We start from the raw sequence: 25,143 nt of genomic DNA on the forward strand, positions 1-25,143 counted from the left end.
GGGGGTCTCTACTGGTGTGGATTATCATTAATGCACCGGGCTATGTTAAAAGTCCACTCTTACGCAGCTAACATCTTGACCATCAGACGATGGTTCCCAAATGGCAGTCATGACAGATTTCTTATAAGGTTGGATTTATGCAGACAGGCTGATCACTTTCTGAAACCAAAAACATTTTTTCTCCTGTGCAGTTAAAGAACCGTGACCTCTTCAATGGAATACAATGACCAACCACTAATCTTAAACTATTTTTCAGGACACTGGTACCCTTTCTGGTTTTGACTGGAGAATGTTCATGTACCCAAGCACTCATTATAGCACAGTGGTAAACTGATCAGTAGGCTGGACGAAAAAACCTAAAGAGCTCAGGAGGAGCCATTGTACCAACAATCCAATGTTAGTACAGTGATCTCCCCTGCTGAGCTATTGTGTTCTGACCCCCCCCCCCCCCCCAGCAGAACACTCTGGTCAGCACTCTCGACCATTGTTTCTATTGAACTATCCATTACCACCCAATATTTGGCCCATGTGTATGGCCCTTAAGATTAGCTTTTATATTAGCTCCTATAGGAAGCTTTAATAACAGTATACAACACAGCACAGTATCAATTATTTGGAAGATAACAAAAGTAATTATGGAAAATAAGTGAGTAATGAGTCGCGTGTAGTTAAGACGTTTGTTAACCCCCCAAAAAATGATCCTGTTCCCTTAAAGCAGTGTTTCTCAATTCCAGTCCTCAGGCCCCCCCAACAGGTCAGGTTTTCAGGATTTCCATTATTTTGCACAGGTGATTTGATCAGTCTCACTGCCTTAGTAATCACCACAGCCTTTTCATCTGAGGGAAATCCTGAAAACATGACCTGTTGGGGGGGCCTGAGGACTGGAATTGAGAAACACTGCCTTAAAGCATGTTATACAGCACAGTGCGTGTATTGTGTAATTTTCTCCCCTGTAACACCTGAATGATACTGCCTGGCTTTCCCCTGTACACTGACTCTGATATATCAGGGCTGCTGAGCCATGATACCATTGTCGGTGTATATGCCTCCGTCATACGCTGCCCTGCTATCCTGTGTCTCCTCTGTCCTCATCCCCTCTCCGCTCCCTGTCTGCTCATACCAGTGCCCGCCCCCCCACTCCTGGTGCTCTCATATCTGCAGCTAAATCCTCCCATCCTCTCTGTACTATAGTAATAAGTGTCCCTGTGCCTGTGTAATGTAAAATATCTGCTGATCTGTACCTATATGACCGCAGCTCCTGAAGCTCAGCTGACTGTCGGCCCTCTCTCTCCTCTCTCCACCTTCCTGGCTGACGTCTCCGGGAGGGCTCGGCCCCGCCCACTGGAACTGTGAGCCGAGAGAGAAGAGAGCTGACAAGTCAGCTGAGCACCAGGAGCCAAGCTTATATAGGTAGAATCCGGCATATTTTTTTTACAATTAACAGGGACACTTCTTATTATGGTACAGAGGGAATGGGAGGATTTGAGAGAAGTGGGTTAACAACCAATTTAAATTATAGAATTATGTAGTAAAAGAGTCATGCATAAAATAAACATAAGGCTATGTATTAACCTCTGTGAGCAGGAAGCAAAGCACTGGTGGCACAGCTGCATGTTTTTTGTGCGTCGAAATTGCATACACACGATCAGAATTTCCTACAAGAACTTTTGTTGTCGGAAAAATTGAGAACCAGCTCTCAAACATTTGTTGTTGGAAATTCCGACAGCAAATGTCCGATGGAGCATACACATGGTCAGGATATCCGACCAAAAGCTCACATCGAACATTTGTTGTCAGAAATTCTGATCGGGTGTACACGGCATAACTGTTGTAAGTATCTAGTCCTTTCAAGGCACAGGATCTAGGTTACTTTGCATAAAAACACCAACCATAAACGTAACATTTACCTCTCCTCCCCCAGGCTATCATTGGGTAATACAGGAAAAGCACCACATTGATAAATTAGGTCATCCTTGTGTTATCTCTTTCTGTAAGCATGTTCAGTATTAGACTGACAAGCACTGTGCAAAACAGGAAAGCCCAGATTGGCTCCTCCCTCTCCCTTAGTAAGTGCTGCTATACAGGGACGTACGGGATGCTGGTCTCAAGACAGATATAGATATGTACATTTAGGAATTTTATTGAATGCATAACTGATAAATGGTGTTTATTAGACATTTTCCTAAAGTTTCCCTGTAAACTTTTTTGAAGTTTGGCAAATATTTTTAAGAACTCATTAACTTATGTGTCCAAAAATGCATGTTTCCTAACTTGTAAAGGTGCCATAACAGGTATGGTAAAGTCAATGTAAACTGAAATACAGTTATATTGCTGAATCAGTTGTGTATCATAAATAACTATCATATATCAGCATGTTCTCTAGGGATGAGTGAAATAGAGAATTTTCTTTGCCCTGGAAATTTTGGTGAAAATAAAGAGATTCCAACAAAATTTTGCCATTTTTGGCTAAATGCATTAGAATCAATGAGCAAGATGAAACTAAGGTGGTTTTAAGGGTGTAACATACTTTGTAATGTTTCCTGAGGGTTATGGGAGCTCATTTCAACTATGTTGGACCTGTTCTTGTGCCAAAATGATTCCCTTGCTATCCTCAATATTTTACGTTTTGTTCACAGTAAAAAAGAAAGCATAAAGTAAAATATAAACCATACAATGACAGTACACCAATAATTATTAAAGTGGAAGACAATGATTTTTTATGTTTGCTGGGTCTATCTTAGTTACCTCTAATGCCGCATACACACGATGAAGTTTTTCATGACGAGAAAAATAAAAATTTTTGAATTGCTCATTCGTGTGTAGGCTCCAGAGCATTTTTCTCGGCGAGAAAAATGTGCATTAAAAATGTAGAACCTGCTCTATTTTTTCTCGTAATTTTTCACGTTGTCGTTTTTCTCGTTGTGAAAAATGGTCGTGTGTAGGCTTTAACGACGGGGAAAAAAATGCGCATGCTCAGAAGCAAGTTATGAGAAGGGAAATTTGCATAATCAGCCCAAAGGGTGGCGCCATTCAAATGGAATTTCCCCTTTATAGTGCCGTTGTAAGTGTTGTACGTCACCACGCTTTGCTCGAGCATTTTTTTTCACGATCGTGAGTATGCAAGGCAGGCTTGACAAGAATCACGTCGAGAAAAACTTTATATTTTTTCCATGACATGAAAAACGGTCATGTGTACGCGGCATAATACTTGGTATACTAAATCCGGTGGGCTGTGTGGGAGGCTAAAATTTTTGTTGTGATCATTTTGGATTTCTGATCTTCTGGCGCATACTGTGATGATAGTGAGTTACCCACTCTTCAACTTGTTCATTCTTTAAGTGTAATTAAATGCAAAACTATTTTTTTGTTTTGTTTTGGATAGTGAAGAGAGATTAGAGCACATGTCCGTTTTTATTGCTGTCTGTGCCCATGTTAGGAAGATTCACCCTATTTATTTGTTCTGTTCACCATTATTATCAAAGGACTTCAGAACACTTAGGCCCTGTACACACGGTCGGACAAAACCGATGAAAACGGACTGAAGTTCAGTTTCATCTGTCCAAACCGACCGTGTGTGGGCCCCATCGGTCCATTATCCTTCGGCCGCAAAATTTTGAACTTGCTTTAAAATTCAACCGATGGACGCCTAACCGATTGGTCAAAACCAATGATGGTACGCAAAAGCATCGGTTCCAAACCCGGGCATGCTCAGAATCAAGTCGACGCATGCTTGGAAGCATAGAACTTCATTTTTCTCAGTATGTCGTTGTGTTTTACGTCACCGCGTTGGACTCGATCGGTTTTTGAACTGATGGTGTGTAGGCACATCAGACCATCAGTCAGCTTCATCGGTTAACCGATGAAACTGAACTTCAGTCTGTTTTCATCAGTTTGGACTGATCGTGTGTACAGGGCCTAATAGAAGGGAAAACTTCCAATGGGTCTGGTGATACGTTGGGATTCCTTGACTTTCCTTGACTTTAGAGGGATTTTCTCTCAGTTCCTGAAAAAGTCCCCATTAGGATACAGATGTAAAAAACAAAACAAAAAACGATATAGGTTATAACGCTCTATAGAAAAAAAAAGTTTTGCCTTTAGTTACACTTTAAAAGTCTAGAATACAAGAAATTCTGTGATTTACCAGATGGAGATTATGATAGACATTTTGCTTAAGAAGTTCAATCAGTCAAATTAATGGTATCCGCCAAATGCTCTCCAGTGATGGCTGCACTGCATTTTTTTAATGGTGAGTTGACTATGCCTGTTTAATGTGTACTGAATTATCTTCTTGTAGTTTCCATAAGCCCATGCAACAGCATGACAATGCAGGAGAACAACTCGGAAACAGTAACAGAGCATTGTCACCCTATATCATGACCATCATGGCAGTATCCCCAGGTTTTATTTTAATTTAAGCTGCAAATTTTAAAATGTTAGACATGACGTTTGAACATACACACACACACACACACACACACACACATACATATATATATATATATATATATATATATATATATATATATATATATATATATATATATATATATATATATATATATATATATCCACTTGCCCACCAGGTGAATTCTGGCACTTCTCTCCTTCATGTGAAAATCACAATTTTTTTGCTAGAAAATTAATCAGAACCCCCAAACATTATATATTTTTTTTTAGCAGACATCCTAGGGAATAAAATGGCAGTCATTGCAATACTTTTTGTAACACCGTATTTGCGCAGAGGTCTTACAAGCGCACTTTTTTTGGATAAAAATCACTTTTTTGAATTAAAAGAAAAGACAACAATACATTTTGCCCAATTTTTTTATATATTGTGAAAGATAATGTTACGCCGAGTAAAAATGATACTCAACATGTCACGCTTAAAAATTGCGCCCGCTCGTGGCATGGCGTCAAACTTTTACCCTTAAAAATCTCGATAGGCGACGTTTAAAAAATTCTACAGGTTGCATTTTTTGAGTTGCAGAGTAGGTCTAGGGCTAGAATTATTGCTCTCACTCTAACGATCGCGGCGATACCTCACTTGTGTGGTTTGAATACCGTTTTCATATGCGGGCGCTACTCGCGTATGCGTTTGCTTCTGCGCGCGAGCTCGTCGGGACGGGGCGCTTTAAAAATTTTTTTTGGGGTTTTCTTATTTATTTTTATTTAGTTTTATAATTTTTTACACTGAAAAAAAAAAAAAAAATTGATCACTTTTATTCCTATTACAAGGAATGTAAACATCCCTTGTAATAGAAAAAAGCATGACAGGTCCTCTTAAATATGAGATCTGGGGTCAAAAAGACCTCAGATCTCATAATTAGACTTAAATGCAAAAAAATTAATAAAAAAAAAAAAATGTAATTTTTTCAAATGACAAAAAAAAAATGTTTCTTTAAGAGGCTGGGCGGGACTGACGTTTTGACGTCACTTCCGCCCAGCAGAGCTATGAGGACGGGTGAAGGAGATTTCTCCTTCAGTCCCGTCCCCGCTCAGCTGCCGGACACATCCGATCCCCTCCGCCGCTACCGACGGCTCCGGTAAGCGGCGGAGGGCGCGGGAGAGCGGCGGGAGGGGCCCTCTCCCGCCACCGATAACGGCGATCTTGCGGTGAATCCGCCGCGGAGACCGCCGTTATCGTGTACACCACCGCCCCCTGAAAAGATGAATATCTCGGTTGTGGCAGCAGCTGCTGCCGTTATCGAGATATTCAACTTTAAAAAGAGGACGTCTTTTTGACATGGGGCGGTGGTCAAGAGGATATATATATATATATATATATATATATATATATATATATATATATATATACACACATTCTAAAGCTTATATCACATAAGATTTTAGTGATTGAGTATTACATATACATTAAATCCTTAATCAGTTTTGTAATAAAAAAGTTCTGGAATAAAACCAGTAAAACAGCTTCAGTTATACACCAAAGTTTCTCCATATCAAGTGGCATTTGCTGAAGCACGTAATGAATAAAATGTTTAAATTCTTTATTGAATTGTTCTTTTATTTAAAATGATTCACTCTTTTCCCAAAGTCTCTATTTTTTTTTCTTTTACAGAAACTTTAAAAATAACAAAATGCATACAATAATAATTACAATAGGTACATGTACAAATAAAATAGAGCACAATTTAATTCATATTCCACAAATTAAATTTATTAATTTAACACAAAATTGAGAGAAGAAAGAAAACTGTACATAACTGATGATACATGATTGTACAACACGGCTGAAATTTGCAATGTCAGGAACAGAATCCCTGCTTAATTGTGTACTCCCCCCCCCCCCCCAAAACAAAAGCGTTTTCTAGATCCATAAGTCCCTATTCTAGCAGCATTATGTGTCCTGAATGTGGAGGATTTGAGCAGTTTAATATCATTTTATTTTGAAATACATTTCAAGTAGGATATTAAAAAAAGTTTTTAAAGTAAGTGATTTTGAAAATTATCCATTTAAAACTGACCAAAAATAGAAAAGAAATGTATAATTTGCAGATATTAAATTTCACATAAAAAGCTGTTCAGGGTGGTTGAAACTGTTGAGGATCGTATATTTTTCTACACGTTGGAAAATTTCGGTTACCTAGCTATTTTGCAGAACCTCTGGATTCAGTACTTTCTGATTTACTGTACAAAAAGTCAAATATGCAGATAAGGAAAGGCAGAGTAAAAGCAGAGATCCTTATCTGTATTCCTTTTCCTGGATTATCGACTAAAAGTAATAGAACCCAAGGGATCAGTGTGACAGCCAAGCAACTGGCATTTAGAGAATAAAAAATCAGAAATGTCAACCTCCATGTTTTTTTCTCAAAAGATTTATTTAAATTTTTATGACTAAATAGAAAGTGAGACGAATAAAGTTTTTCTAAAGACCAATGATCTCCATGCAAGTAAAGGACTACTGTTCGTATAGCCACCAATTAAAGGATAACTCCACTTCCGCAGGGATTTTTTTTTTACCAAACAACAACAACAACAACAAAAAAATATATATAGCATATACAATTGTGACAGAAGTCATATTAGAATTTAAATTTATTGTATTTAAAAATTACCTTTCTTTTTCAATCTGCAGCACTGCAATTTTCTGTAAAATGCAATGCAATATGGTTAACTGGGGGCTTTCTATACATAGATGGTGTACAGAATGTCCCCCCCCCCTCTCTCAGTGTCATTTTCATACCTGTGTGATTGGCTCACAGAGTTTCCCAGAAGTCTGTACTAAGATACAAATCAATTTTTGAGCATCCTCTGCCATAAAAAAAATATTTTTGGTGAGATGCTCTCATAGGAAAATCACGTCTAAAGGGATGCAGATCCTGCAAATTTCCTCATTAGAGCCCTGCAGGTGCAGCAGGTGCCTGATAATTATAAAAGCACTCCCATACAGATTAATTTGTGGACACAAACAACTATTTTTTTTCAGAATAACAAAATGTAGGAATCTAAAACTTTTTTTGTTCAAAATCCCTGCATTGTACATAGATCACCCAGAGGGGAATGTTGAGAAAAAAATAGGTCCCACATGCATTCTAGTCACTTCTTAATTAATGTGTACCAAATAAGTTCTTCCTGCTATAGTTTCATGGTCAGTCCCAGTGTTGTAATAAGAGAAACTGTTGGAAAAAGCAGTGAGCCAATCACAACAATAAATTACGGTACATTTTTGTAGATGTTTTGTATACATGCAGCTCAGCTGCCAGTTGTCATGATTACAAGACATCATAATTGACATTTTTGTCAGTTTTAGAAAATTATAGCTGTTGCAGATTGAAATGAAAAAATATTTTTTAATAACTTTAAATTGTAAAATGGCTAAAGCAGCAGTTTTTTATATATATATATATATATATATATATATATATATATATATATATATATATATATATATATATATATATATATATATATATATATATATTTGCAAAAGTGGAGTTTCCCTTTAAAGCTGAAAGCATTGGATGTCCGGCTTCAATGGCTGTCATAGGGAAAGGGTTCAGTTATTGCATGTGGATAAATAATCTCCTCTGTATATCAGAAGAAAGAATAATGTGGAGCAGATATCTAGGAAAGATGCCTTTGTGTACTAGCCTCAAGTCTTCACAGCAGCCTACCAGTACATTAAAATATATTTAAAAAATATATCCAGATATGTATATTTTATACATTGGTTGGGCATGGGCCAAGGTAACTATGCATGTACATGTGCCAAGTGGCTTCCCCACTGCCTTCTGGACACTGGAGGTTGGCCACTCGGTATGGGTGCCATTCAGAGAATGCTTTGCATTTTCTGCATAAATGGCAAACATTCTCTGATTGTACAAGGTAGTGAGGAGGGTTGGTGATGTTAAGCTCAAATCTCAAGGAAGCAAGAAAAGGCTTAAGTCTTTTTTTTGTTTTTGTCTCTTTACTTGCCGACCCATAGATTTAGCAAAAAGTGAGGTAAATCATCTTCTAGTTGTCGCCACCTTTTTTCATGTTATGGTGCCAACTCAAAATTTTGGAATTTCCCTCACTTTCAGTCTTGGTGACACTGGTCACAAGGAAAAAATTAAGAGGGTATACAGACATAAATAAATCCAAAACCAAGCAGGGGTATTAACCCTTACTCTATTAAAAAAAGGTTTTGGCTATATATGTGCTTACTTAAGAGAGCAATTTGTAACTAAATCTGTCATGGGGATCATCTGCATACATACAAAGACCATCTAAGCATATGGAGAAATAAATAAACAGAAAAGATTACTGTGGGGTTTAAAATTTCTTGTGACAGCATCATTATAATTAAGCATCCAGTTAAAACACACTACAGGTAAATCCTTACAGGTTCAGTATCTTAACCATGTGCAATACAAATTAATTTGGAATACTTACAATTTTGCATTATTTAGGATCTTTTTTTAAAGCTTTGTTGGCATAACTTTCTTAACTGTTTTCTTTATATAATTTGTTGTACAGTTTCTTGCTGGGTTTTGGATTTATCACATAAAGCAAAAAGCAGTGAATTGTTGTTTACCATATCAATAAACTAAATAGAAGGTTTCAACAATCTTCTGATATCTACATTCTGATTGGTCACCTTCATTCCTTCGTGCACTGTAATGCTAAAAAATACCATTACAAATAGTGTGATGACCTGCAAGTTCAACTTCAGTAGTAATTTTTTTTATTTCATGTGTGTACAATCACTTTTTAAATTTCACTTGGGAATTATTTATGATCTGGTCTTATTCAAAATACAAAAAGTAAAATATAATAGTCTAATAAAACAAATAGTTTGTGCTGATGGCCATGTGCTTGTATGCACCCTGATTGATTTCAGCTTAATGAGCCAGTTTAGAACAAACCTTTTGTCAGACTATGAATATATTTACATATTCTTAAAATCCAATTCAAGATCAATATATTTTGTTGCTTAGGATACAAAAGGATTTTATTTCTGTTTTTCTGCCCATGGAAAGATTTCTCTTCACTTCCTGTCCCAGTGATGCCTGTGAAAGAAATTAGGGGTCTTGTGGTCATCAGGACAGGAAAGCATGGACAGCAATAAAAACATTTGTATAAGTTATAATTTGCTAATCCAACATTTCTAGTACCTGTACTAGAAATGTGTTTTGTTTATGTCCCGATTGGAGAGATTTTTCATCACTTCCTGTCCTGGCAGAAAGTGCAAAAAATCTCTCAAAAGAGATGCAAACAACAATAAAATTCTGACATTGGCTATAACCCTTCCTTGCCCTATAAAAAAACAAAAAATAAATCTGGAGTGGAGTTTTAAAACAAGCCCTCTGTGACCTCTGTAGCTGCAGGCACTTTGGGACAGTTCATCTTCTAAATTAAAAGCAGAAACAGCAGTTATTCTCTCAGCAGTGTAATTCATTCTATACCCCCTCCAAGATCTCCTGTTTACATTAAAGATTAGAAGGCTGGAAGTCTGTAGTGAACTTTGAGGATTAATTGTTCCACAGTACCTGCAGCTACAAGGGTCAGTGAAAGCTTGTTTTAAAGCTCATTTACTGTTATGTAAAGCAGACCTTACATAAAAAAGCAAGATAAGCTTAATATGTATGCACTTTTCTCCCCCATACTAAACAGCAGCATACAAGTAAAATAAACGGTGGGGATAACAGTTATTAAATATACTTACCTTCAACCCTGCTTCCACCTGTGGTGTTTAGATGATAGGATGTAATCATCCTACTGGTGGGGTAATGCTAGTTATCTCAAATCTCAGAGGATTTGGGGTGGTTGGTGGTCCCCATAATTAGCTCACTGCAAGGAAGATGGCCAGGGTAAGGAAAGTATCATTTTTACCCCCTTTTTTTTTTTTTTTACATTCTTGCTATTTAGTATGTGAATCCTGATATACTAAGTGGATATTGCTTTTACTACAAGGCCTGCTTTAAGAATATGTAAGAACCTGGACGCCTTTAGCCTGGCCACAGGTTCACAAATATTGGCAATGAAGGGGGTGAAACCTTCAAAGGCTGAAGTGGTTAAATATATCTGTTTTGTACTGTCTTTGTTCTTATAGCAGCACCATCTTAGATGTATAGCATTTTTTTGGGTGTGCCCCCAAGTATGTTTTTGTATTTTGTATAGGTCTCTTGGAGCACCCCTCCCCCTCTTCATTACCTCACATTAGTGGCCACCAGTGTATAGGAAGGATCCCTTCAGTTCTCCCATATAGAGTTTATCTCCCAAGGTTGAGACACTAGGTTCTTCCATTCTATTAACAGGTTAGGACCCACTAATTCGGGGTACTTTGTCGCAGTAAGTGGGCTTAGCACTATATGACCATATAGTGTGACCAAACCCCCGTATTTTTGAATATGTTCAGGTGTTTTTAACTAGCCTTGCAGGATAAATGTCATTTTTGCATGTGTGCGCTATAATCTGTTTTGTACTGTCTTTGGTCTTATAGCAGCACCATCTTAGATGTATAGAATTTTTGGGGGTGTGCCCCCCAAGTATGTTTTTGTATGGAGAAGTTCAAAACATGGAGCCATTTGACACATAGATAAAATACAGACACTGATTTATGAGAAATAAAGATGGTCAATAGTTAGCTTTCATGTGAAAAAATACAAATATCAAACCTATATGCTATTTGTTTTAGTGAGCTGAAGTTTTTGACTGATAGATTTGGGACAGGGGTAGTCAGGACAGGGCTCAAGTCATGTCTGTAATATTATAAGCTGTTGGTGGTATAGATGGAAAATTAGTCCTGTACAGTATGAAAATGGCAAACAGTAAATGAAAAATGTTCTTGACACTTGACATCCATGCGTTTGGTCTTAACAAATTTACCTACATGTAACAAAAGAAATATATATATCTACATATTTATAACTAACACTTTGTTAAGGCACTGCACAACAGTTTGTACACACACCGCCCTGCATACCTGATCTAACAAGGCATTGCTACCTCAATAATATTACCTAAACCATATGTAAAAGAAACTATTATTACAAATTTACACAAAAATCTTTCTGTACATGATTGTCTCAGTGATGTACATCATTTTGTTTTAAATTACAGTATACATACTTTAGACATAGACATTTCCAAGTCTCCAGCCTGTAGTACCTTGTTTTCATATCCGTGTCAAGCTGCAATGTCCATTTATAAATTAGTTGTAGTCAGTAAACTTCGATTATAGGGCACTATACTAAGTGATTTAGCATAGCTGTTTGATTTGCAGTAAAACCTGCCATTCCATCAACCAACTCCCCAGATTGGAAATTGTGGAGCCTACAAAGTCTCAAGCTCTCTTTGTCTTCCCTTCACAGGTATGAACCATTCATTCCATGGAACAATTTAACATGTCTCTAGAACTCTAAGAAAAGCAAGTGTTCTGATATTGATTAGGCTCATTTTATATCTTCCTAAGTCCTGTTGCTTCATTTTCTAGCAATATAGCAGACAGAAGATAAACACTTCTGGTAGGACTTCCATATCTGTATATTGCATAGGGACGCCAACACATCTGGTCTATGTAGCCGGTCACGAAGATGGATTTCCTTTTGGAATCAAAGTGCTGTTTTCTTTCTACAAGTAATCAAGTTCCAGGGCATGGTGCAGTGCCATTAAATCTGAGTGGCTTGATATTCTCCAAAATGGCATTGAATGCTGCAATAATAAGAAACAAAGAAACAAATAATTAAAGACTATCCCAGGACCTTAATAAATACAATCACAATTTAAATGATAAGTTAACTTTTTATAAAAACATAATAAATGCACTTTTTTTGTAGGTTGTGGGTGAAAGGCCAGGCTCCTGCGGACTCTCAGTACAGCTGTCTGCCAAAACCTCCCATAGGGGCAGACAGTTACTGGATTGCATAAAGATCAATGAACTATGACAGTGCTCATCATAGCCCTCGAGAACTACAAACCGTCTGATGCAATGGCAGACAGTAGATGAAGTTCATTAATTTACAGAACTCTGTGAATGAATGATGTGGCCATGTAGGTGGCACTGTTTTCAGATTTCAAATTGTGCAGTGGGTGTGGGGAACAGATCCCCCACCCGCTGTAAAGGGGAGGATCAGGGGAATCAGAACAGGATACTAAACTTGTTAAATGTTACACCCTAAATATGGGTAGTAGAGGGGGTCATACAAAGCCCAACTACCCTCTGATTACTGTAATTGCGTTGATCACTTGCCATTAGAAGATATGACTTTATACATTTTCTTTTTAAAAAAAACGTATCAAATACTAAGTTTATAGGCTGGACATACAGTATATATGTGCAAATGACCAATGTAAATTAATTGTATATTGGTCATCTGTTCATTTGTTAATGCATCAACTTCAACATGAACTTTAGTAGACATATGTGTTTTTCCTTATGTGAATGATCTAGTTAGTCAGCACCCTGCGATACACTTAAAAACGCAAAGGCCAAAAAAAGAAATGCAGAGGAAGTGTGTGAAGGACAAAAAAAGGTGAAAAACTATCTGAAGAAATGAATAAATCAGATTGTCATCAATTTACAAATGTTTGATTTGCCTGTATATTTACACACTGAATATTTGCAGACTGTGAAACTGTGGAGATAGTGGCATTGGTCAGTGGGTTTCCTGTACACATGTCAGACAATCACCCAAAGTCAGACATAAATAAATCAACAGGAAATGTCATTCTGACTACAGGACATAAACAAGGGAACACAACCTTGCAACAATTAACACTGCACACTCTGCAGCCACATCAGTCTAATAAAAATGTTCACATACAAAATGAACCTCCTATATTACTGTATAATACAGTTGCACCTCCAGTAACGAGGAGTACCATGGATATTACAATGGGGAAGCAGGAGAGAAATTACACAAAATAATAAATCTACTGATAAAACATAAAAGAACATAAAGAACAAAATTACTGCATACTGGTGGGGCATCATTTTCTCAAAAGCAGACCTTTCTATGGAATCCTTTTGGAAAACCTTTGAACTTGGTTAATTCTTATTAACACATCAGATAACAGGCTGAATGTGGTTCTCAATTTTGTAAATAACTATCAAATAGTTGTATGATGCTTCTCACCTCTGTAACTCATCCTATCCTTTTCTATTGCTCACTTCTTTTCTAACTCTCTCACTTTTATTACCTTGCAGATTAAAAAAAATGTTGCTGAACCTTTGTGTATCATTTCTGCTTGGGCTGAGAAAAAGGAAGTACATTTCTGAAAGCTTGTCCTGAAATTTTAAATCAGCAGTAGTCAATGCAAAAAAAAGGATTCCCTGCAGGTTAATGCCATAATGTGCCCGTATGCACGGCAAACGGGCACATTATGGCAGACTTAGCTGTCAAACAAAGCCCTCTAGTGGCGTGTTGTCATCACTGCCAGGGCTTCCATCTACACTTGGTCTTCCTATTGGGTTGTGCGCTCTGACTGTTTGAATGGCCAAGGTGTGATGATGTCATTCTCACACATGTGCACGGGAGTCATGATTGCAGCACACCGCTCCAAATTGACAGCACACTCGGTGTGTCCTTAATATAGAGTGCAGTTCACAGGCGCCGGTGAGATCACTGCCGGCTGAAATTGTGAATATATCGTAAACAGCACATGTTTAGGAGATATTTATTGTACCTACAAATAAGCCTTATTGTAAGCTTACCTGTAGGTACAATTTAAAAAGTTGAGTTTACTGCCATTTAACTACTACTGCAACTCAAATGTTGCTGCAAATTCACGAATACAGCTACAATTACCTCAACATTAGAATTCTCCATGCATATGTTTTTATTACAGGCATTTATATAGTGCAGACAATTTATATAGCACTTTACATACTGTACGTTCACATCAGTTCTTCACAGATCTTCCAATCTAAGGTCTCAATATCAAATGCATGTATGCACACACACCCATGCTAGAGCCAATTTAGGCGGGAAGCAATTAGCTTACCAGTATGTCTTGGAGCGTGGTAGGAAACTCACACCAGCACAAGGAGAACTGCAAACTTCATGCAGAGTCAGTATCCTGACCAGAATTCATACCGAAGACCCCAATGCTGTAAAGCAGAAATGCTAACTACAGCTGGCCATACATGGATCAAAATTTGGCTGATTTAACAGAAACCGGCTGAATTTAGATCCATCCACAGTTGATCGTGTTCATGAGAAGTTGATCAATTTATCAACTTCTCACAAATGATCCTGCTGGAAAATTTCCATTTGATCAGTGCAAGCAGCCAATTAGCTACAGCGCTGATCAGTGTATTTTGATGGAGGGGGAGTCCCTCAGAATATAATGACACAGTGGGGAGGTTTCTCGCATCCACGTCAAAAATATGGATGGGTGAATTGGTTAATTTTTTGGGGGGTTCATGTATTGCCAGCTTAACCCATTTTACTGCCCTATGCTCATGTATTCAGTTAATAATATCAGCAGTTTGATAACAATGCATTTGCATGAATGTCCTTATCAATGTACTTATTCTTGCTTGGTAATATATCTATTTATACCTAGTGCAATAATGTACTTACCTTTTTGGCTCCTTGCTCTTCTTCTACTCCATCCCCTACTACTACATAGACCACTTTCCTTCCAAACCTTTGGACTATCCTCTCAAAGCAGCTTTCTTTACCTGTGAACATGAAAGTAATGCAATACATTAAAAAGCATCTTAAATCATACACCTTTTGCAAATCAATCCAGGTTTTGTGGTCCCATCTTTTGTAGGATATAACATATTATGAGAGTATAAAATGTTTAAAGTCTAACACCACCTTTCAGACACATTCTGCGTTGTAAATCAGGGTAAATATATAATGGTAAATATTACAACCTAATCTCATTCCCAATACAGCCACTTTAGGCATCCATTATTCCTAGTAGGGAATGTTTAATTTAGCTTGTTGCATGGAAGAATTGATAGAAATTACTGAATGTTGTGTCTAGGCAACCTTTGTGTATATGAATATAGTCAGCTATAGATATAATAATACATGGCAGCAAACAACATTTTGCAGTGAACACGATTGGCAGTTTTTAAAATGCATACTGACACTAAATATTTTTTATTAGTTATAACATATTAAAAGATAATTGTTTTCCAGTTCTGCATTATGGTATGAGATTTGGAGGTAACTGGAGCTACACTTCAAAATGCGTTGCATCAAAAAATTTGATTGTTGAAAATGTTTTATTGTTGTAAAATGCATAGCCTCAAACCTGTACAGTGCAATAAGCTGCTCGGGATTGTAAAATGTGCCTGCCAATGCAGCGGCTACAAATTAAAACAATAACAATGTGCAACTTCTCTTCCTAATTAAGGAGAAAACATGTACTTTGCAAGTGTTTGTACTATTTTGCACAGACTTTGCATACAGATATACAGGTAGTTGGCTCTCTAAATACAACGGGCAAGGTAAATAATAGGACCCCAGATAGTATCACTGTATTTTGCTTATTTATCTTATGGGACTATTACACTGACACATTAGCAATACTTTATGTTTAATTATACCCCCATGTGAGTTCATGTTATGTGTGCATGATGACCCCATGGTTAAGTCTCTCACAGGGCATCTATAATCAGGGGCGGACTGACCATTGCCCGAGGGCCCCATGCCACTAGGGGGCCCCATCAGGGTTGCCAGGCTCAGTAAAACCAGGGACAGTATGTAAAAATCTGTGTTTTTTTTACATCTGTCCCTGATATGTCCGAAACTGACATGCTTTTGATGTGAAAATCCAGATATTTTAGCTCCCCCGCCTCTGCACTGCCTCCTGGCGTGGTGGCCATCTGTAAGCCCGGGGGCTCCAAAAATCTTCTATTGCCCGGGGGCCCCATGAGTTGTCAGTCCGCCCCTTTCTATAATATACTGTGACTTTAAGACCAGCTTCCATTTTGCTTATGCTTTCTACCAATAACTTTCAATTCACTACACCAGCCTTTCTCAACCTTTCCGGTCTCAGGGAACCCCTGCTAAAAATTAAAAATCTACAAATCATGATACACTAGTGTGATGGTCAGTGGGAAGAATGGTCCTTACAGTTATGGTCATTGGGAAAAATTACCTATGTATAGATAGCTAAAAAGATCAAATGGTGTCAGTGGGAACTTATCTGAGAGGCAAAAATTTCCCAGTGCTGAAGGAACCCCTAGTAACTTCTAGAGGAACCCTAAGGTCACATGGAAACCTGGTTGAAAATCACTGCACTACACTATTCCATTGAGCTACTTCATCACTGGCATCATCAGCACTTCTTGAAATACTACCAGCACCACTACATCAGGTACCATGTCACATCTGGTAATCATCCAGACATCCTTGTTAATTCTGGAACTTCCATAGAGGGAACCATGAAATAAGTTGTGGGACACAAAAACCCATCTCTAAGCTAACTAACCTATGACTTTCCCCAGTGGGTTCCTTTCTGCTGATTCTAACAGCTCCCTTACTGCCTGGTTATATACTAATGTTACATATAACTCAGGGATACTTCCAATAGTATATGTGCACATCAGCCTCTAATGTAAATCCCCTAGAATTATATATAATGTTATCAAGTAATATAAAAAAATTAAATAAATGTTATAAAAGATAAACTTTAGCCAGCATTTTTTATAGAGCGGACAAAGCTTAGGATTTTTTTTTATTGTTGTCTGCTTTCTCAAAGAGGTGATTTTTCCTAATTTCTCTCAGGGGGTTAGTGAGAATGCATTTCTCCTTTTGGAACCCAGAAATCAACAACATTTTTTATTTTCAGTACAGTGGGGAAAGGTTAGCACATTTGGGTTTTTAATAATCTGTTTCCCTTATTTCATGGAAACTGAGAGGGGATTATTCTAACAGTCAGAGACAACAATAAAACACCGACAATTTCTAACTCTCCATAATCTATTTTAAACTAAGAAAACAAAGCTTTGGCTGGAGTTAGACTTTTTTTTACATAGAAAATGGTTACACATTTACGGGGTACCAATGACCAATGGGCCCATACCAAAGTGTACTTAAAGTGGCTGTAAAGTCAGAAGGTTTTTTATCCTAATGCATTCTATGCATCAAGATAAAAAACCTTCTGTGTGCAGCAGCCCCCCTCAACCCCCCCCTAATACTTTCCTGAGCCCCATCTCGATCCAGCGATGTTGCAGGAGAGTCTCGGCTGCCTAGAACTCTGTCTCTCCGCACTGACTTAGGCGGCAGCATGGCACCATTAGCTCTTGCTGCTGCCAATCAATGTCAGTGAACCAATGAGGAGAGAGAGGGGCGGAGCCAAACCACAGCTTCATGTCTGAATGGTCATACAGAGCAGCGGCCCAGCTCAGGTGTCCCCCAGCAAGCTGCTTGCTTTAGGGGCACTCTGCAGGAGGGAGGGTGTGCCAGCGAGGGAATCAAGAAGAGGGGGATCTGGGCTGCTCTGTGCAAAACCACTGCACAGAACAAGTAAGTATGACATGTTTATTATTTTTAAACAAGAAAAACTGAGACTTTAGTATCTTTAAAGCTGAACTCCAGGAATTACTTAAAATGTGCATTAAGTATAAGGGTAATACTTACCTTACTCCTTCCCTTAGGTGCTCTGGCTGGCAGTCGCATACTGATGGAATTAAGTATAATGTAGGGCCAGTAGCCCTGCAATAAATGTGAGGATGGCAAAGGCCTGCCCACAACCTTGAGCATTAGAGTATAGAAGAGATGAACTGAAGCCTGATGGAGTAAGGTAAGAATATTCCTCTACCCCTAGACTGATCAACTATTTAACCTTTGCATAACAGCAGAACCCACTGCAAGTGTGTTTTTTTATTAAATGTAGGAGTTTAGCTTTAAGATTAAGAACTTTGGGGGTACCTGGCAAACATTGGCTCGTATAAAGAGGAAAATGGTTCATACATTATTGCATTTGAGAAACAATACATTAGATCGCAAAACATTATTCATGTGTTGTAAGTACTGGTAACTGATATTATCTTATTTCCTATACCTACCTATTTTAGTTGCACTATAAATGTTTTCAATGGGAAACGCAACTCCTAATCCATACAACAGGACCTTTGCCAATGCTGGTATAAGTTGGGTAGTTGTAACAAGTATATTTACACAATTTGTCCTGTTGCAGAAAAAAAATATTGTTATTATTTTGAGTGGAAAAGCAGGCAATTATAAAATAATATATTTACAGTGCCTTGAAAAAGTATTCATACCCCTTGAAATTTTCCACATTTTGTCATGTTACAGCCAAAAATGTAAATGTATTTTATTGGGATTTTATGTGATAGACCAACACAAAATGGCACATATATGTGAATTAGAAGGAGAATGATAAAAGGTTTTAAATGTTTTTTACAAATTAATATCTGAAAATTGTGGCGTGCATTTGTTTAAACTTTGTAGAACCACCTTTCACTACAATTACAGCTGCAAGTCTTTTTGGGTATGTCTCTACCAGCTTTGCACATCTAGAGAGTGAAGTTTTTGCTCATTCGTCTTTGCAAAATAGCTCAAGCTCTGTCAGATTGGATGGAGAGCGTGTGTGAACAGCAATTTTCAAGTCTTGCCACAGATTCTGAATTGGATATAGGTCTGGACTTTGACTGGGCCATTCTAACATATGAATATACTTTTATCTAAACCATTGCATTGTAGCTCTGGATGTTTAAGGTCATTGTCCTGCTGGAAGGTGAACCTCCACCCCAATCTCAAGTATTTTGCAGACTAACAGGTTTTCTTCTAATATGGCCCTGTATTTGGCTCTATCCATCTTCCTATCAACTCTGATCACACATATCGCTTTGCTTTTAGGCCAAAACGTTCAATTGTAATCTCATCTGACCAGAGCACCTTCTTCCACATGTTTGCTGTGTCTCCCACATGTTTTCTCGCAAACTGCAAATGGGACTTCTTATAGCTTTTTTAAACAATGGGTCTCTTCTTGCCACTCTTCCATAAAGGCCAGATTTGTGGAGTGCACGACTAATAGTTGTCCTGTGGACAGATTCTCCCACATGAGTTGTGGATCTCTGCAGCTCCTCCAGAGTTACCATGGGCCTCTTGGCTGCTTCTCTGATTAATGCTCTCATTGTCCAGCCTGTGAGTTTAGGTTACAGCCATGTCTTGGTAGGTTTGCAGTTGTGCCATACTCTTTTCATTTTCAGATGATGGAGTCTGTATGATGTTCAAAGCTTGGGATATTTTTATATAGTTAACCTTGCTTTAAACTTCTGCACAATGTTATCCCTGATCTGTCTGGTGTGTTCCTTGGCCTTCATAATGCTGTTTGTTCACTAATATTCTCTAAAATACCTCTGAGGGCTTCACAGAACAGCTTTATTGACACTGAGATTATATTACACACAGGTGGACTCTATTTACGAATATGGTGACTTCTGAAGGCAATTGGTTCTACTAGATTTTAGTTAGGGACATCAGAGTAAAGGGGACTGAATACAAATGTACATAACACTTTTCACATATTTATTTGTATAAAAAATTGAAAACCATTCATCATTTTCCTTCCACTTCACAATTATGTGTCACTTTGTGTTGGTCTATCATATAAAATCCCACTAAAATACATTTACGTTTTTGGTTGTAACATGACAAAATGTGGAAAATGTCAAGGGGTATGAATACTTTAAGGCACTATATAAGTAAAATTCCATCCTTCAAGCTTGTATAGTAAATGAAAAGGAAAATTACCTAGAATGAATTAAAGTGAGTGCTTTCAGTGCAAGTGTTAACCAAGAATCTGTCAGGGCTTCAATCTCGGCCCTCAACTGTAGCCAAGCTTCCCTCTTTGCTGGGCCAAGCAGACCTGTAATAGACAAAAAATATTGGATAAGAAAAATTGCTAATTCTTCAGTTCTTTCTAGGAAAATTTTTAGGTTTACGCAAAAAAAAACAAGATCTAAAGAAAAATAACACCCACTTCCTTAAAACATTATAGTTTGTTTTCCTAACTCAAAAGTGGAGCTCATGAATAAAATAAAATACCATTACATTGAATATGGGGGGCTGCACTTTGATGTTTGAAATGTGAGTCATTTGTGTTATCCCACAGCAATCTATATAATTTGAAATTTGCATTAGAAAATAAAACAGCTAAAGAATGAAACAATAAACTATTAATCTATATAGGACAACACAGACAGTTCTTATTTCAGAAACTTTCTTAGTAAAGTTTGTGATAGCCTGAATGATTTAACAAGGAAGAAAGAAGACACGTTGGCTACAGAATATTATGCTCTGCCCTATTTGAAAAATAAACTTAATGATATGATTTTGTATAACAGTAACAATAATACCATGAAACTAGATGGAGGCAAACTTTTACTAAACAGTTCAACCCACATCTAGAGTTGTGTCACCCTATGGCAGCTGAGGTAGTGTTTTTTTTGCTATGGGATCTTTATTTTGAAAAAAACAATTCTTATTTTGAAGTGTTTTTTTCCCCCCTGAAATTCACTAACCCATGAGAATTCACTTTGTTGACCACACACCTAAACAAGATAGATTTTGATTGGTCTCTATGTGCTTAGAAAATAGTACTTAAATTGGATGTAACTCCCATTCATGAAATCTGACCTGGGCAAATATATCTGTAGTGTTTATGTTTCTCTCTCCAAAGCTCTAACTCATGGGTGCTCAACCTGTGTTCTTCCAGCTGTTGCAGAACTACAAGTCCCATGAGGCACTGCAAGGCTGACAGGCACAAGCATGACTCCCAAAGGCAGATGCATGATGGGGGTTGTATTTCTGCAATAGCTGGAGGGCCACAGGTTGAGCACCCATGCTGTAACTCCTGTGTCTTTCTGCTGCTTGGTTTCCCTGTTATCAGCATAACGTCTGACAAGTTTTCTGACACGGGAGATAAAAGCAGCTGGAAATTTGTGTTGGGGAGGGAACTTAGAGACATAAGCAGAGAGCTTGTCTATTCACAGCACAGCTCTACAGGTTTCTTCATTCCTCTGCCTATGTGGAGTGGGATTGTGTGCCTTTTCTCCAATCAGCTCTCGCACAATGTATGCCCAGACTCTACTCCCACTGCTGAAACAGGAAGAACATTTCTAACTTGATGTGCACTTTCTAAAGAGTCTAGAAAGCTGAAGACAGCAGATATGTATGTAAAACTTATGTAGGGAGATTTGTTTCATCCCTGTATCTCATCTGAGGCTGTTCACTTCACTGGGTATAAGTGAGAGTTTACATCCACTTTAAAAATAAGAGTTCTATATTGAATAAGACTATATGTCATATAGAGAAGAACATTCCACATTTAGGGCTCCTTCACATCCGTGTTTTTATATACCTGTTAATTGCAGGTCTCTGCATGCGCACATAGAAACAACTTCTTCTATGTGTCCTGGTCACACAGCAACACACTGCTTCCTTACTGCCTGGAAAAACTGACAGCAACCTGCATGCTAAAAATGGAGTGTTTTAACATGCAGGCAGTGTGAATGGGCCCTGGGATGTAAGGATAGCATTATCTTTATGTATCTGCTGACTTAACTGATACCTTCATTGTAATTATATATGTTTGGGAAATAAAATAGATAAATGCAGTAATAGACAAAGTATACCTGTCTGTCATGAGAATAATGTAGTAGTTGGTGTAGCATGTGTAATTCTAAAAAATGCTAGTTGGCTGGCTGTATTTCAGAGTCAGAGACCAATATATATTATATTATAAAATATGAGCTCCTGTCCAAGTAATAAACCTGTAAATTAAAGTACTACCAACTCTGAATATAAAAAAAATTGTGAATACAAAAAATGATAATATTCCTGCTATACCCTAATAGGGTTGTGAACCATGTGTGACAGTGCTACAAATATCCAAAAACACTCTTCCCAAGTGTGTATTCACAAATTATTTTTTATATTTGCATATTAATTTATATTCGGTATTGGTAGTATTGCAATTTACAGTTTTATTACTTGGGCTGGAGCTCATGCATTCATATCCATAGTATTAGGTTACTTGAATGTGCTTGTACTACGATTTACTCATTTTGAAGGTGGCGCCACACATTTTTTATTCTTAATATGGGGACACAGTTTAGTGTTGGCAGCTTTCTGTAAGTGTTTGGTTTACTCTTTTTTATAAGTTATTTGTTTAGGGCATACGTGATTTATATTTATTATAATATATATTATATAATTTTTGGTGAGAAGTCAGAAATGTTTGTAGCTATACTTGTTTTAGATAGATCATTGTGTCATAGTATTGAAAACAAAGCATCTTCTGGAAAAGAAGAGATCACCAGTCATAGGGGTTGATTTACTAAAGGCAAAAGACTGTGCATTTGCCTTTAGTAAATCAACCACATAGTCTTCATATTTATTTATTGTCAGGTTTCCTTTAAGTGAATAGACCATCGCACTTAAAGTGTAATTTCACTCCCTTTAAGCTCTACCTGAACTGGCCCTGCTGGGGGTTCACGAGGATGCACAACGCTCTCACCACTTGAAATTACTGATCTTCTATCTTTTATTCTATGCTAAAAAAGAGATTCTCCTGAAATGGATCGTCCCTTCCCCTCCGTCCCTCTCCTCCTGGGAGGCACAGGTCGAAGCGGCCTTACCTATGTATAAGATCACATACATGAATCGGGGTTGTCCGTGGAAATATGAGAAGGTGTGGGCTCCCTAGATCTCCTCCTAATATCCCTGATGCTTTCTGTGGTCACCAGGGGGCTGTGGTGAAGGTACAACTGTTGGTGGACTCACCCTCTACCTTGTTCTCATGAGTGCTGCACTGTTATTTTTATATTTTGCCTGACTCAAGTTGTATTCTGTATGTCTTCTTATGACAATAAAGCACCTTTGATTGTTAAAAAAAAAAGTGTAATTTCACTATATAATTTATGAAATTGTACTAACCAGGCACACTACGGGTACCTTATGTTGTACCATGTTTGTTTTTTATCTGGGTTCTGATTTTCCTTCAATCAGTGCTTAAACCTGCAGGCTAGTTCAGTGACACAATGAAAGTCATGGTGTCGCTCGCTCCTCTTATACTATCTATGTCTAGTGCAAAGTTTCATGTTCTATCCCAGTATGGCTTTGCAAAGGTGTGTCCAAACTCTTCTAGCAAAAAATTAATGTTTATGGCAGGGTAAGACTTTGACATCATGTGCTGCCTACAGCTGTGCGAGTGAAAAGCAAATCTGATATGGACTCAAATACAGAATGCTGTGTATTAAAGTAATCTGCTTATATTAACATTGATATCTTTTGAGTTGCAGGTTTCTATTTTCATGTGAACACTCAATACTTAATATTTTGTATGGTTTCTTACCTCCAACATTATTTTTATAAGTGTTGTAGATTTCTTTTACTCTTCTATAACGAAAAGCCAATTTTCTCATCCAGTCTACACCTCCACGAACTCCAGTTGCTAAACATAGGTTTGCACTGGTTGCTGCAGCTGGGAAGCCGTCTGTCCCAAAGTTATACGTGCTGAAAGAATAGATAAAAAAAAAAAATCATATTTAAAATAAGGAGTTATGATATTTTTGATTTATCTGTAACATCTGTTTTGGTCTAGACCTGATTATCCTCTATCAGTCAGGCAGGGACTAGATCCCTCTATGCAGTGCTGGTTATGAGAAGCTTATCCAGCAATCACTGAACACTAGGGGGTTGATTTACTAAAGTCACATGACTGTGGACTTTGCAAAGTGCAATTGCACACTGCAAGAGCAGTTGCTTCTAAGCTTAGTAAATCAGCAGAAGCTCTGCTGACTTCCATCATCCAATCATGTGCAAGCAAAAATGCTGTTTTGTTTATTTTCCTTGCACGTGATTGGGTATTCTTTGCAAAGTGAAGCTTTCCCTCATTTACTAATCTCTGGAGCAACTACACTTGGAGAGTGCACAGTCTATTTGACTTTAGTAAACAACCCCTAGATGTCGCAGGATTAGATCAAAAAGTAAAATTTCTGAATCTCCATTGTGTAGCCAGTCTAGGTGCCCTTTTGCTGTAGCTCAGGCATTTTCAATATTTTATACACAGATACGTGATTGTGATTTTTATTCTGGGAACATCACCATGCCCATATGAGCTTCCAGCTATTTTCTAGTCAGGGGAGCTTGTTTGGGAATGCAGAACAAATAATCGGGAACTGAAAATTGTCACGTGCACAAATTACCTTTTAAGTGCATGTTATTGAGCTGCATTGGGAAACTATTGTGCCCAAGGCACCTCTTCAGGAGAATGTTCTGAGCACCCTCTTTTCACATTATCCTATAATGAATGTAAGACTGCCCACTACAGTGTTGATTTACTAACTGGAGAGTGCAAAATCTGGTGCAGCTGTGTATTAAGCGTCTGACTCCAGCATTTTCAATTAAGCTTTGACAAAAAAAAAACCTGGAAGCTGATTGGTTTCTGTGCACAGCTGCACCAGATTTTGCACTCTCCAGTTTTAGTAAATCAACCCCTACATTTGTTATTAAAACAAGAGAGAATTGAGTAGCTCAGGATATAATAGATTTAAATGCATAAATATACGGTAACCATTTCCGAACCCTCTTATGTAAAAGATTTAAAGGACACCTGTACTGCAAGTTATACAAAAGGCCACTATTAATGATCTCACTCTGAAAATGTTTTGAGTCAATGGCCTAGAACCAGCTTGCAAATCAGGAG

General features: G+C 37.7%; 1 protein-coding gene across 6 annotated transcripts in view; it reads right to left on the reverse strand.

Moving 5' to 3' along the window:
- Nucleotides 1–11,039: 11,039 nt before the first annotated feature.
- EYA1 (EYA transcriptional coactivator and phosphatase 1) overlaps nucleotides 11,040–25,143 on the reverse strand; it is a 125,788-nt gene continuing 111,684 nt past the window's right edge. For all 6 annotated transcript variants that reach the window (XM_040354397.1, XM_040354398.1, XM_040354403.1 and 3 more), the window contains 5 exons: nucleotides 23,791–23,951; nucleotides 20,187–20,301; nucleotides 18,476–18,597; nucleotides 15,027–15,127; nucleotides 11,040–12,153 (listed from right to left, as the gene is read on the reverse strand). In XM_040354397.1, the coding sequence (XP_040210331.1) occupies nucleotides 12,073–12,153; nucleotides 15,027–15,127; nucleotides 18,476–18,597; nucleotides 20,187–20,301; nucleotides 23,791–23,951 (580 nt within the window). In that variant the 3' untranslated portion in view covers nucleotides 11,040–12,072. The remainder of the gene's footprint in view (nucleotides 12,154–15,026; nucleotides 15,128–18,475; nucleotides 18,598–20,186; nucleotides 20,302–23,790; nucleotides 23,952–25,143) is intronic.

The sequence above is a fragment of the Rana temporaria genome, chromosome 5, assembly GCF_905171775.1.
Source record: "Rana temporaria chromosome 5, aRanTem1.1, whole genome shotgun sequence".
Taxonomy (NCBI): Eukaryota; Metazoa; Chordata; class Amphibia; order Anura; family Ranidae; genus Rana; species Rana temporaria.